Below are 14,990 nucleotides of genomic sequence, written 5' to 3'. Positions count from 1 at the left end.
CATGACACGAGTTGTTGCTAAGGTTGATGCAAACAGACTTTTTACAAAAAGACTGCAAAACCCTCTCATGTGTAGTAGTTTATTGACTGTTTGTTTTAAGAAGAGACTTAGTCATTTTTCATACACTGTAAAATCTGACAAATTGTTTTTACTTTTTTTAAAATTCTGAAAATTCTGTAATTATTAAGTTTACTTAGAATTTAGTTCAACTTAAAAATGCCAAGTTTAATTAAATCAATCTTCTAAGTTTTAGAGACTTCAGTAAACCAATTATACTGTGCTATTTATCTGTATAATGCTGCTTGCAAACTAGTCAATCATATTTGCATTTTCTTAAACATATTAATGTTACACAACTTGCTCCTAACTTTATCGCTGGCAAAATCCTCTTTGTGATGATCAAGTTCAGTCAGTCTAACCTTATTTCGAAATAATGCCACAAAAGTGGTTATTTTCATGAAACATTCTTGTTTTCTGCCAGAATACTGCCAGAAAAAACAGTTGTTTTTTACTGAGACATCACTGCGTTACCCTCTCGAATAAAGCCACAAAAAGTGGTTATTTCAGTGAAACATAAATGTAATTTTCTGCCGGAGTAGTGCCATGAAAAGTGGTTGTTTTCTACTGAGACATCGCTGTGTCCCTAGGGTGGACTGTGTCCCAGAAACCTGGTATTTTAAGCCAAAACACTATATTTTCTTAACCATAACTAAGTGCTTTTATTGCCCAAACCAAACCACACTGTAACCACAGTGTTTATGAAACGTTAAGCTACAACATATCTGAAATAAAACATACAAGTGTAACATATTCATGATCTGCAGAAACGTATATGCCAATATTTTTTCTGGCGATCAGGTTGGCTGCTACATTAACATGAACTGTGCTGCTGCCTCAGTGGGAAAGTTGCGTACATCTTTTTCAGTTTACGTGATTAAAAAGACAAAGTGCATTATAAAGAAACGTGAAGGAAAGATTGCAAACAAAGTTAACCTCTCATTTTGTGCAGATACTGTGTATTCATTAGTGTTGGTAAACCTCTAGGTCACTGTGGACCCTGAGCTTTTCTGACTCGGATAAATTAACCAGAAAATTTCATTATGCGGTCGGTCATGTCAGCTTATGACAAGAAAAACTGGTTGTTGTCCGATTGTGTTGCCGGATCTTGGTCAGTCAGTCTCGTGGGAAGAAGTCACCACCTCTAGCATGTAATGCACTTATGTAACTGCTGTTGGCACGAGTGTTCTCACTGGGAACTGTTTTCCAGTTTCTGGACAGTGCTTTTTGTCTGGTGTACCTATTTATCACAACATTTTTCCCCATTAATGGCTTATAATTTATCTATAAAGCATTAGTAAACTATTTATCATTTGAACCTGTTTGAAAATTGAGGGAATGGAGGTGACGATAATCTGTAATCTTATTTCAGAGCAAGACTCTTTTGATATTTATGTTTTATAGTCATTTTAGGCCACATAAATATGTAGAAATACTTGATTTGATTTTACGAAGCAACAGAAAGTATGCTCTATGCACAAAACATCAGGAGGTATCATGTAAGATCACTGAAATTTCACTCTTAATGTAATTTAGGGATTAAATCGAGAACACATAAAACAGTCTTCAACGTGAATAGAAAGCCGCTGGAAAAAGCTGACCTTAAAATAAAATTGGGTTGACTTCAGCCTCTCGATAGTAGATGGATAAACTGTTTATGTCTGGTCTTATATAATTTACTTACTTATCAAATGTTAATCTTTGAAGAAATGCAGCACTGTGGTTGTTGAGCTGACATGTATTTTTGGTGTCACATCTGGTTTTTAAGTGGTTCCTCCGCTCGGCTGATTCCAATGTTCTGTTCATATACTTTAATGAGTGGGAATAGCATCTACTGATAGATTAAAAATGGAAATATTGGGCTAGGGACCCATTTCTAAGCATTGGAAATGGATTAAATCGAGACACTAAAACAATGAATTAAGTGAAATAGATAATTTTGTAAACAGAGTACTATCTAATATATCAGTTCATAATCTCTCATGGGCTACTGATTGGGTTTAATGGTCATGCTGTATGATTCAAATCATGTTAAAACTCGTGATTTTTCTTTTATTTGCCACCCGCCTGTATGTCCTTTTGCATTTCCAAAGTTAATTTGTCAAACAACTTTTTTGTTGAAGAACAAAAACATCCAAAAACTCTTTAAAATCTCTTCCTGCTGTAATTCTGTGTGTTTCCAGTCTTTGATTTTGTCTTTTTTTTCTGTTAGGAAGGCACAAAAACATGTGAGCGGGGCAAGGCCATACCAGCAGGAGAGTGCCAACCTCACCACAGCCACGCCAAAGCTTTTCGCAAGTAGTCTGCTCCATTATCTTTTAATCTGCATTGTCTGAGAGAATCTTAAGAAAGGATTTTGACACAAGTGTTTCTTTATGTGTCTTCCAGTTTAATTTTGGTTCCAGACAGTGTTAGCGCAAAGTTAACCCTTTTTTCATACATTTTCAGAAGTTTACTATCAGCAAAGATAGAGAACTAGATAATCATTTACCTAATTTTCACAATGTTTTTGTCTTTATGTTGGTGATCATGTAATCAGAGCAAATGTAATATTTTTATCAGTCAGAGAATTCCTTAATTCAACAGAATATGGTGAATTTTTTGAAACCTCTGTTGTATGAATTTACACCTGGTTACACTTAAAAGGGACAGTTCAGCCCCAAATAAAAAAATGCATAATTTTCCCCTTTCCTAGTGCTGTTTATCAGTGATATTGTTGTGGTGTGAGGTGTGGCGATATCATCTGTGGAGCTAAATCATTATTATTATTTTAATTATTATTATTACTGTAAAAACTCAATAATAATGTCAATTTACAGAAATCATGACCTAATTTCTCATGAAAATCCACAGACCTTTTTGCGAGCAGTTTCATGTAGGAGCTTTTTTCTCTCTAAACTAAACCCATGATATCACCACTCAGAAGGAAGCGTGCATCTACTCATGAATGAGAGGATGGTGCTCATGACAGCACGAGATGTAGAAAATAGACAGAAAATAGTTCCAACATGAAACTATTCAAAACAAGGTCTGTGGATTATCTTGAGTTATCTGGTCATGATTTCTGTAGAAGTCTTGCTGTTGAGTTTTTTGTGCCGAGTCACATTTAGTTTTATTATATCAGAGATATTTCTAACACTCTGCAACTCACACCAAAACAATCCAGACTGATAAATACTGCAGCACTACAGGTAAGAGGGCTGATGTGTACTTTTGATTTTGGGCTGTGTGGTTTCCCTATGTAACTCACAGGACAGTTTAACCTTAATTAAGAGTGATGTGTCACCTTAAGTCGAACAAAGTGAGACCTTGGAAAATCTCAAAGCGGAGAAACATCTCCGATCTCATGACAGGCATCATGTTAATTTAGTCAGATGCTCTGAGACACGATGCTGTTCTGTGAACCTCAGTCTGAGGCCAATAAATTGAATTAATTAGAGTCACAACTTTGGTTAACTGGAAACGGCTGATGTTTTCTCCACTGATTACAGTAACCTCCTGAGACCTGATGTGATAAAACGTAGCAGTAGGTCAGTCTGAAGGCGTGTGCATGCCCTTTTGTTGCACCTGGTGCATTTAGAATATCAAATATGCATACACGACTGAAAATGAAATCTGATGAGAGAGTCCTTTTTTATGCTTAGCTGAAATTTCATGCTCTACACTTGAAGCTGAAAACATAAAGGTCAGCAAAGTTTTGAAATTGAAGTTTGTGGTTCTCTTTGTTGTTGCACATAATGTGTACATGAACAAAATTAATTTTCAACAGAAAAAGAACCAAGAAAGCCTCATAACTTAGATTAACCATGCTGCGTTACAGAGATAATCATCTTAAAATCAGACGTGACAGCTATTGAAACATTGAATTACTTTAAATTTTAAAGTAAGACCAGTGAGGTGATATACATTTAATTTTGTATGCTGTAGGATTTAGGATTTGTGTTTCATTCGTGTATTATCACCTAAAACTAAGAGCCTTGTTTTTGTTGCAAAACAAGAACAAATTAGTCAACATCTATAAGTCTATTTACAAAAATATTCACAGAAACTGCATACATGATGAATGAAAACATTGAATTTGCAGCTTTCATAAATCATTGAGTTGTATACTCATATGTACTTGTATCTTGAGTTTACAGTTAGTAGGTTTGTAGATCTTCTGTACACTTAAAAATCAACTTAATTCCAAATAAATCCAGCAACATATTGTATTAAGTAATGTTTCAAGACCGTCTTAAAACAGGAAGCAGGTCATGTTTGGATGTTGGAAAATTCAAGAAGTGAGCCTTTAGAGGAAATCATTTCTGACCCACTTAAGTGTCACCCTCACCCACTCATGTAATGTGATTTTTTTTTTTTTTTTTTTGGTGACACACATAATGTAGAATAAACAGATTCCATTTTTAGCTCAAAAATCGAATCACTGTGGCGTGGAGACACAGTGGAGGGATGTCGGAGGTAAATATGTGCTACTCTAAAGTTTCCAAGTGCACAAAATAGACCTTTGTCCTCCAGTTTGGCAGTTTTACAATCCTTAATTAAGAAAACATTCTTGGCACCTTCACAATGAACTATTTCCCAGCGTTTCTGTGCTTCGGTCTGTGAGCTCTGAACCTCTGATTCACATTCAGCTCCTGACTGATGAACAGGCGATTGTGCAACACAATTTTTGATAAAAAACAAACTGCTTAATTCAGAACCAGCTGACTGAAAACAGATAACTAGATCAAACTAGAACTTCGTACTCATTTGCTTTATGGATTGTGTTCGGGGAATTAATAATAAAAAGGAAGTGCTTTGATGGATAAAATCAAAAACGTTTGCAAGAAATAAAAAGCTGAAATTAATGAAAATTTGTTTGACGTCCAAAAGAAAAATCACATTATTGGAAATATTTTTCCTGGTTTAGGACAGTGGTGTGCTTGTTTTTAAAATATTTACATTGACAAATAAATTTTTTTTAGTACATCTGTGTCTTTGTATTTCAAAATAGTTTAATAGTGAAATAAATATTTACAAAAAAATGTTAAGTTGTGTATGAAAGTACCAGTTTTACCCAGTTTTAAAATTAAAGCCTGATTTATTTATTTTTTTAGGGTTTTACAGATTTTTTTCTTACTTATTCCACCTCTTTTTGCAGCAGATCCCAACCCTTTTGATCATTGAGTAAACTGTAGTGACATATTCTATGGATATTTCATATTATATTCCCACATGGTGATCACAAAAAACACTATTGCCTGTGAATATTGTAATAGGGAAATTATTTTTGATATTTTAAGTGACTTTTTTCATGGTTCACAGTATTTATTATGTTTTTATTTCTTTTTTTAAACAATCATGTTTACTGAACTGGCCTATTTTACTGACAAATTTAGTGTTTTCTCCTTTTGCTTGGCCATAGTTCTGTTAGCTCTTACATACTTTTCTAACACAGGACTAGGCTGTTAAGCAGAAAGTGATGGATCTGTAAATATAGCCTGTATTCAGGTCTTCACTATGGCCTTATCCTGTGAGATGTTTTTTAAATTTGTATCTTGAAATACAATCTAAACTTAAAAAATAACAATGTCATTCAGTTTTCTTCACAGAAATGAATAATATGCTGAAATATAGGCCCATTATCTGTCTGTATGTCTGTATGTCTGTCTGTCTGTCTGTCTGTCTGTCATATATATATATATATATATATATATATATATACATATATATATATATATATACATATACATATATATAACTACCCTCCGACTTTTTCTTTTTATTTCTTTGAATTATCACGTAAACACATGCAGATACTATACAAACACAACCAGCGTTGTTTTCTTAATTACCAGCTGATAAGACTTTCCTCTTAAATAACCTTTTTACTGAAGCTTTGTTAAGATGAATAATTTATAGAATTAAGTTGTTTGGATGATCATCTACTGAAGTAAAGTCCATGGACTTGTTATTGCAGTTGTACCACTGACATCTGCTGGACAAAATAAATACTCAAATTTTACCACTAATACTCATTTCCAAATTTCAGACTTTCAAACTAAGAACTATAAAAGCCATCTCTGATTAGTTGTTTAACACTTTAACTTGGTGTAGTGCTATGTATTTATAGTAAATTATGCGTATATGTCTGTAAAAGAAAGTAGTAACCACTAACTATATAAGAGGGGAAATAAATGAAACAGACAGACACTGCACAGGTACTTGCTGCTTGTATTGTGGTTTCGGAGGGGATGTTTTAACCTCATTCATGTAGGTCTTTGTTTTCTTTAGTATCAGGTTTCATTTCACGCTGGAGGTGTGAGCATCTACAGCTTAGTGACACATCTACTAAAAAAAAAAAAAAATCGAGAAATAAAGCCAGCGTGACTCAAACTCATGGAGGCCGGTGGAAATTACTAATCACATACAAACCACTGCTGGAAATGACTGTCGCACAGCTTCCCACGCATCAACTGAAAAATCCATTTTCCATACATTTATGTCTTTTTCTGGCTGCATGACTGATAATCACCTGACAGCTGGTGTTTCACAAGTCTTTGGGAAAATTACTAATGTTACCACACTGAAAGGTTACAAGATGGAAAAGCAGTCTGACTTCTGCAGGACTTCATTTTGTTATCACATGTGTGCACATCAGTCCCTCCCTTTGGAGAGATAAGATATCTGAAATACTTCCTTTTTATTTTCTGTGTCCACTGTCAGCGTGCGGTAACTTCTGTCCTTGATGTTATCTTACATATTTGCTTTTATGTTCTTATTCTTAAGGTCTCATCATCATGTTAGTCTCATTTCACAACCCGTCTTTATCACAGACATGAAGACATGAAATAAATCTACCAAAACAAAGTGCATGCAGGCGACCGATGCCCTGAGAATATAGAAAAATGTGAACAAAATGTATCATTTGTCATCTTTATGGTGAATCCTTGAGCGGCTTCATCTCATTGTGCGTCACTGCGTGTCTCCATGTGACACAAAAGGAATGCAGAAAGTTTTGTTTCTGAAACCTTTACCTCTCAAACAGGTGTACGAGTGATGATGGTTAACATTTTTAAAAACTTTGGCAGACGTCTCGCTGCCTGTTGGACTGAGCAACAGTTTTTATGATCAGCTTAAAGAGTCTGCAAACAACATCTACAGATAACCAGCATCTCATATAGGTAAGATATGTTAATCATGTCATTATAGATTCATATTTTATATTTGTTAGACTTACCTGAGGAGGGAATTTAAATTAAATTTTAGGAAATCTGAACAGAAAATACGTAAGTAAGAAAACTTGAAATCGAAGCTTCTTTACACAGACTCTTGTGGAGGAAATGTGTTGAAAGTAATAATGGAACAAAAATAAAAAATCTAAGGTTAAAATCAATAATACACACTTCCTTGTGCCACTGGTTCATGACTGCTTTTTTTCAGGTGGTTCAGGATTACTGCCTCTGAGTCCTTTGCTGTTTTTGTTTAATTCCTCTTAAAAGTATCTCCACTTACTTAAAACCGGATTACATACATACTTAAATAATTTAATACTATAGTTTTTCTGTTTTGAAACCTGTTGGGTGGGTCCTGAAGGGAGATTAAATGTCCTGGCAGATCAAGTGCATTCATCTGAGATTACATGATACTGAAGAGGTAGAAAATGCTCACAGCTGCTTTGCACAAAAGTGTTTGACTGTTATGTAGTTGGTTAAGTTCAGGCCTGTTTGGCGTCTTCAGTCATTCTGAGGAAACATTTACCACCAGACAAGTACAAACTTGTTTGTAGCTGTCGGTTTTTGTCTTATTATGTCCGTCCTTTAATTTGTATTTTTAAATTTTTTTAACCATCTTTCTCATTCTTATCTCTGACTCAATGTATTCCACTCTGAATTAACTTAAAGGAGCAGTTCACCCCAAAATACACATCTTTCTTCTTACCTGTTGTGCTATTTATCAGTTTTTTGATTGTTTTGGTGTGAGCTGTCGAGTGTTGATGTCTTCCTTCTCTTCAGTATAAAAAAATAATAGATGGCACTCGGCTTGTGGTGCTCAAAGCGCCAAAAAAACTTTTGAGATACACCTTGTTGTGAGCAGTTACCCACCAACTGTATCACCATGCAGAAGGAAGCGTGCATCTACTCATGGGTGAGAGATTCGTGCTCGTGACAGTGCAAGATGTAAGCACTGATGGCATCCTCCTCAGCTGAGCAACCCATGTTTGGTGGCTCAAAAGTCACCAGAAAAGCAGGAACAAGTTGATGACATCACATTTGATGGCTCAAATCCTGCCAGGAAACACCCCTTTGCTGATAAAACCCCTTGTTTTGATCCACATCCCCTCTACCTTTCAATGACATAATCAGCTTATATATCACTTCATTTTAGACACACAGATACACATATGTAACTCACAAATGAAGCTTATTTGTGGTTTGCAGAAATGTACAATGCCAATATTACAATTACAATTCCTAGGCGAACTAGCAGTAGATGCACGCTTCCTGCAGAAAACTGCTTACAACAAAGTCTGAGGATTATCTTGAGTAACCGGGTCATCATTTCTGGAAAGAGACATTGGTGTTGAGTTTTTCAAATGTATAAGCCGAGCATATCTCCAACACTTGGCAACTGATGCCAAAACAATAAAAACTGAACGATAGAACTACAGAGAAGAGAAGAAGTGGGGGTTTTTTGTAATTTGGGGGTGAACTGCCCCTTAAATACAACAGCCTGGCAATCGTTACTCTATTTTACCAACATGATTGACAGATTCTCACACATATATGAATAAATATAAATATTTTCTTCTTTTTTTTCTTTCAGACATGAGAGACCGGCTGACGCACCTCCATCAGGTGCAGACTGACTCTGACGGTTTCTGCACGGTGGAGCTGGACAATTTATCAGCTCATGATGCAGCAGCAGCATCACAGACCATCACTGACCAGGACCTGGATGGCGTCCTGCAGGAGGCCCAACAGATTCGTCTGGAGATCCAGCACATCCAGAACGACATCAGCGAGCTGAAAGATGTGAATCACCAGGCCTTGAACAAAACCTCATACGCCACTGCTTCAAAGCGGGACTCTAATGCAATCGGGGCGGATATCAAACGCAGGGGAGAGTCTGTGCTGCAGCGGCTGCACATGATGAACGCCCTCAGAGGGGAGCTGGAGGCCCAGCGTGGCAGCTCTGACCCCACAGCTCGCATCGCTCGAACACAGTACCAGTGTCTCAGCAACGCCCTGCGGGAGGTGATGTTCAGCTACAACGACACAGAGATGAGCCACAGGGAGGCGTGTAAACGGCAGATCCAGAGGCAGATGGAGGTGGTGGGCAGGGAGATCAGCGAGGAGGAGCTGGAGGAGATGATGGAGAGCCCAGAGGTGAATGTGTTCAGCGCCCAGGTGGAGGGAAAAACCGCTCGCTCGGCTTTCCTGCAGATCGAGAGCCGACACAAGGAGCTGCTGGAGCTGGAAAAGAGGATCGAGGGGATCCAGGAGCTGTTTCTGGATGTGGCCGTGCTCACAGAGGAGCAGGGGCTCGCCATCGAAAACATCCAGAAAAACGTCCAAAATACTGGAGTTATAGTTGAGGATGCAGTGTTCAAGCTGGAGAGAGCCACTGCATCCGATAAAAACAACCCATTCAAGAAGATGTTTTGTAGCTGCTTTCCATGTTATAACTAAGTCTGATGAGGATCGGTGGCTTTGGATCAAGTCCACTAGTCCACGTGGTAAAACCAAAGACTGCATTTAAAGATGGACGACATGACAGATCCCCTTTAAGTGTAACTTTCAATCTTGATCACCCTCTGGTGTCTGTCTGCAGTATGTGTCATAAAGCCCGCCTCTCCATGTTAGTGAAAGGGACATGAGCCAAATTAAAAACTCAAAGTACTCACCAAATAACCTTAATTTTTCCCAAAGATGGTTTCAGTCACTGAAGATAGTTCTCATAACCCTCATGTTTGTTGAAGTGTTTTTATGATAACTTTAATTTTAATGAGTTGTTCAATTCTACAAAAAGCGTATTTTTCTCTATGATTGACAGCCGCATGTGCCAATCCATGCACTTGCATTCAATGGGGTTACTTGCAATTAGTTGGACAGGCGTTTTGGCGAATATCACTTCTGCACAGAATCCAGCTCATCACCATCGCAAGATGGCAATGCCCTATCTCGGATATTTTAACCTCACTGAAGCGTATTGCGGGCGTGTCGTCTGTAGGTAAAATTAAAAACTAAAGGAACAACCGATGAAGATTTTTTCAATTATCAGTCCCTTTAAAAAAACTGTTTTGATACTGACAGTCTTACCACAAGATCCATGTCATAGCTGTTCTGGAGCTTTTGATCAATATAAAATATAGTGAGACTCAAACTGAAATGCTCTGGTCCCAGAATGGAGACGTGTGTCAGATGTGTATTCAGGCTCAGTGAGCAACGTTTAGTGAAAGTTTTAATGTCCATAATGATAAAGTGAAGTTAGTCATATCATGTGACATTAGCATCATGAATGATTAAAAAATCATTCATGAGCTTAATGTTTATTAAGCTATATACCTTTTTATTTGGGAGACATTTTGGGCTTAAGCTGAAAAGCCATATAAATAAAGATTATTATTATTAGTATTTTTATTTACTGACTTACATACAGTTACTAAATGAACCTTGTGGTGAGAAAATTTTCACAACTGCTTATTATTATTATTAATATGTTGTTATATTTTTATGTTAGTCTGTGTCTCCCCCTTATTTCATCCTGACAATAAACTGTTGTTTAAGTGTAAAAAAGTATTTGAAGTTTATCTCAAACTTTATGCGCAAACGCTCAAATCCACCTGCGCGCTTTTAATGTTCAATAAAGCAGCGTGAGATGAGCGTGGTGGATGTATCGCCTCTTCCTGGACTCAAACCTGTGGTGTGTGTGTGTGTGAAGCAGTGGGGGAGAAGGCGTGATCTTCCGCGTTAGTACCTGCAGCTGCTGCAGGCTGTTTCACGATCAGCGTGACTGCGAGACGACCTTAAAACACTGACAGATAGATGAGCCCTGTGCATGTTGAAATTTAGTGATAAAACGGAGAGAAAAAGAGGAAATGAGTCTTTCCGTGGTCACTCCTTCTGCTTTAGCGACTTTTATAGTATAGCAGCGCCGGAGGAGAACGCAGTAAGGTATGTGTGTATCTGTAATATAATATTAGTTTAGTTATAAGGACTACAATAATCGATTCGTAACTCGCTGCGGATCCATACCAACTTTTTATTGTTTCGAAGCTATATTTCCTCATAATGTTTTGCCCAATGATGCTTCAATGGGATGTATTTCCTTGTGTAAGACTGTTGTTTTGAACATCACAGTTAAGTAACAGATTGTCACGATGGTGAATAACTGAGACCTGAGTCGTCTCTCTTTTAAGATAAAAGCGTCTCAGCTGAGGAAGTAACAGTTTCCTCGTGAAGAGTTTAAACAAATAGCTAGTCATCTGACTTCAGAAAGTACATCTGAAATACTAATTAACCAATAATGCTTAAAAAAGTTTGCCACGGCCCTTGATTTTTAAAAATTGAATGAAAAAAAAACAATATTGCCTGAATACAAAGAAAGGCCCAACATGCACAAAAGTAACTCCGTAAAGTAAAGACGACTAAACACACCATATTAAAATGTAAAATATTAATTCGTAGACATTACATTACAATGAGAAAGAAATTGCTTATTTTAATAATTGATAAAGCTCATTTACAAGATCTACAATTCCTTCAACTAAGAGGCACAAATCAAATTTGCAACAACCATAATTTCCTCTAAATATAACATGACATCTGTTAACCACCTAGCATGTGAATTGTGTTAAATTTTATAATTTAAACAGGGGAAAAATAGGGAGGAAAAAGTATTCAGATCTTTTACTTTAGTAAAAGTACCAGCACAATACTGTTAACATACTCCAATACAAGTGCAGGTCTTGCGTTTGAAATGTAAAAAAAAAAAAAAAGCAAAGAAGTTTTATTAGTAAAATGTACTTAAAATATAAAAAGGACAAGTATTCATTTTGCAGCAACATGGAGCTTGTGGCTGATTACTTCATATTATGATGTTATTTTACATTAATGGATTGTGGATGCTGATGCATCATTGTGTAAGCAGCATTTTACTGTTGCAGCTGGTAGAAGATGAAACAAGTTTTAACTCCTTTATATACAGTTTGGTGGTCTAGTCCAACCCACAAGTGTCAGGCCGTTCCAGTGGGTCACAAATTAAATCTGAGGGCTGGACAGTGTTGGACAGAATAAAAAACAAAGTCTCACCTCACAAGTTTGTATTAATTTTTAGACATTTTGACAATTTGTTTTATGGAGTCATAATGTGCTGGAACGTTTCTTCCACCAAAATTGGCAGGCATATGCTGTGTGTAGACGAGTATGCCGTTATTTTTTCTGGTGTGTCACATTTGACATGACAGATGCTCCGGAAAACAAGGTCAGTAAATAGTACAAAGCAGCATGGAGGCCAGTGAAAAAGTGAAAGTGATTACATCTTTTTTATGTCTCTTACTTTTTCAGCTTTTTAGCAGTGCTGCTGAAAAAGGGGCTAAAATTATCGTGTCCACCTGGGTGTCATATTTCAATCACTGCGGACTGGACCTGATCTGAGCCAGAGCCGATAAATTACTGCTGCGGAGTGATTTCGACTGAATGATGATTGCAACCATGTCCATTAACACAAAATTCACATTAGCATGTGGGTTTTTTGTAGGCTTTAGTTGGGACCAGTAACATCCTGGAGTCTGGTTGCTTTGCAGCTGCTCAGATTCAAGAAATAGTTAGGCACACATACCGTCCTGTAAAATGATGAATTTTTACTTTACACTGTTTTCTTGTATAGATAAAACAAAAAGATATAACATGTTTATTATTAAGCTTTAAATGTGCTGGTTAGGGGATTTTGTTGATCTAAGCTAGCTGGTTGCTGGCTGGCAGATTTATATTTAAGACTTGTATCACTCTTCTTATCTAACTCCTCATCAAAAAGCAAATCAACAGATTTCCCCCAAAATGTCTATTTGTCTCAAAACAAATGTAGAGGTCAGAGGTGAGTCAAGGTGTCTGGCTCTTGTTGCAGGTGAGATGAGGGACCGACTGAGTGAGCTGCAGACGTTGACCTCCAAACCTGCAGGGGAGGAGTTCAGGCTTGAGGACAACCACATCACCGAGGATGAGGATCTGGAGCAACACGCCATCGTCTTCGAGGGCGAGGACGTGATGGACGGCATCTACAAAGAGGCCCAGGCGTTGAGGAAGGAGATGCTGCTGCTCAAACTGGACGTCAAGCGTCTTGGGAAGCAGAACACCAGGTTCCTCACGTCCGTCCGGAGGATCAGTAGCATCAAACGGGACTCCAACGCTCTGGGGCGGGACATCAAGGCCAGAGCGGAGGCCATTTACGCTCGTCTGCAGAAGCTGGGGAAGCTGAGCAAAGAGTTAGAAGAGGAGCACGGGCCCACATCAGCTGTGGCTCGCATGGTGAGGTCACAGTGTATTTCTCTAAACAACGCCTTCCACGAGGCCATGTCTGAGTACAACGAGGCCGAGATGGTGCAAAGGGAGAACTGCAAGACCCGCATCCAGAGGCAGGCGGAGATCATGGGCAAGGAGGTGACCCGGGAGCAGATCGACGAGATGATCGAGACGGGCAAGTGGAACGTCTTCTCGGATAACCTCCTCCTGGAGGGGAGGACTGCCAGATCGGCTCTCAACGAGATCGAGAACCGGCACAAGGAACTGCTGGAGCTGGAGAGCCGCATCAAGGACATCCACGAGCTCTTCTTCCAGTTGGCGCAGCTGGTGGAGGAGCAGGGCTGCATGCTGGACAACATCGAAGCAAATGTAGGTGCGACTGAGGACTATGTCGCCAAGGCCACGGTTCAGATCAAGAAGGCCGTGAAGTACAAGAAAAACAATCCATGCAAGAAACTCTTTTGTTGCTGCTTCCCGTGCTGCAATTGACACAGCATCAGTGCTATTTTTATCTCAACATTACGAGAATTTAAAGATAAGATTCAAATCAGCTTCCTCTGTAAAGATGCCTGTAATGGATTGCTTAAGTTTGTGTATTTATTGAGCTCAAAATGGAGCATTAACGTAATTTTTGAGCAGCAGTAGTGTCCGAATTTGACACTTCACTAGTTTAAGCTGAAAAGAGGCCTCAGTTTAAAACCACACACCCATATGCAAATGTGTACAGTATGATATAAGTGTTATTTCCTGATTGCAGCATGCAGGATTGCCGAAGAGACGTCTAAGCTATAATGCAGTGCACAAGTTGTATGTCAGCTTTAAACTTTGTAACGTAGTTGTGAATTTTGTTGGGAGGAAGCAGGGGACATGACGCCCTCGACATTAAAGAGTCCATTTCATGAGCATTTAAATCTTTGACACCTCAGAAAATTGGTTTGATTTCTTTCAAAAATAAAGGAAATAACAGAATGATAAACTTGACAAGAAATATCCTGCAAACTGCAAAAAATATAAGTAAAAGGTGATAAGGAAATTAGCTGAAAATTAGCTAGGGGGAAATATTAAATATGTTTTTTTTTAAACGTGTAAACAAAAAATCCAAAAGACAATATTTATAATTTTCTTACATAGAAATTAAAAATGATATTACAGAAAAAAAGGGAAAAAGTATTTTAGTACTCTCTTGAGGTCTGTTTTTATTTTTGTGTGCTTATTTTCAGGAATTTTTCTCTTTTTATCACTTTTTATTTATTTCTTGCTAATTCTTAGGCCATTTCTTGTTAAGTTGCTCGTCATCTCATGTTTTGATTTTTTGTGGAACGGCACTCTTCCACATAATAACAATGATAATAATAAACTTTATTTATATAGCACTTTTCTTAACAAGGTTACAAAGTGCTTTTTAGATAAGCAGCAGATTAAAAACATCTA

The 14,990-nt window shown here is 37.6% G+C and overlaps 2 protein-coding genes across 2 annotated transcripts; both read left to right on the top strand.

Moving 5' to 3' along the window:
• The first annotated feature begins 7,003 nt into the window (after positions 1-7,003).
• On the top strand, positions 7,004-10,911 carry LOC121953935 (syntaxin-11-like). The gene is made up of 2 exons (XM_042501218.1): positions 7,004-7,220; positions 8,863-10,911. Exon 2 carries the CDS (start codon positions 8,865-8,867, stop codon positions 9,726-9,728), a length of 864 nt encoding a protein of 287 aa, XP_042357152.1. The 5' UTR covers positions 7,004-7,220; positions 8,863-8,864; the 3' UTR covers positions 9,729-10,911.
• Positions 10,912-11,016: 105 nt separating this feature from the next.
• stx11a (syntaxin 11a) lies at positions 11,017-14,470 on the top strand. The gene is made up of 2 exons (XM_042500928.1): positions 11,017-11,213; positions 13,165-14,470. Exon 2 carries the CDS (start codon positions 13,170-13,172, stop codon positions 14,046-14,048), a length of 879 nt encoding a protein of 292 aa, XP_042356862.1. The 5' UTR covers positions 11,017-11,213; positions 13,165-13,169; the 3' UTR covers positions 14,049-14,470.
• The last annotated feature ends 520 nt before the right edge of the window (positions 14,471-14,990 follow it).

The sequence above is a fragment of the Plectropomus leopardus genome, chromosome 14, assembly GCF_008729295.1.
Source record: "Plectropomus leopardus isolate mb chromosome 14, YSFRI_Pleo_2.0, whole genome shotgun sequence".
Classification (NCBI taxonomy): domain Eukaryota; kingdom Metazoa; phylum Chordata; class Actinopteri; order Perciformes; family Serranidae; genus Plectropomus; species Plectropomus leopardus.
The sequence above is the reverse complement of the archived record's forward strand: the minus strand, read 5'-3'. Positions and strand labels throughout refer to the sequence as shown.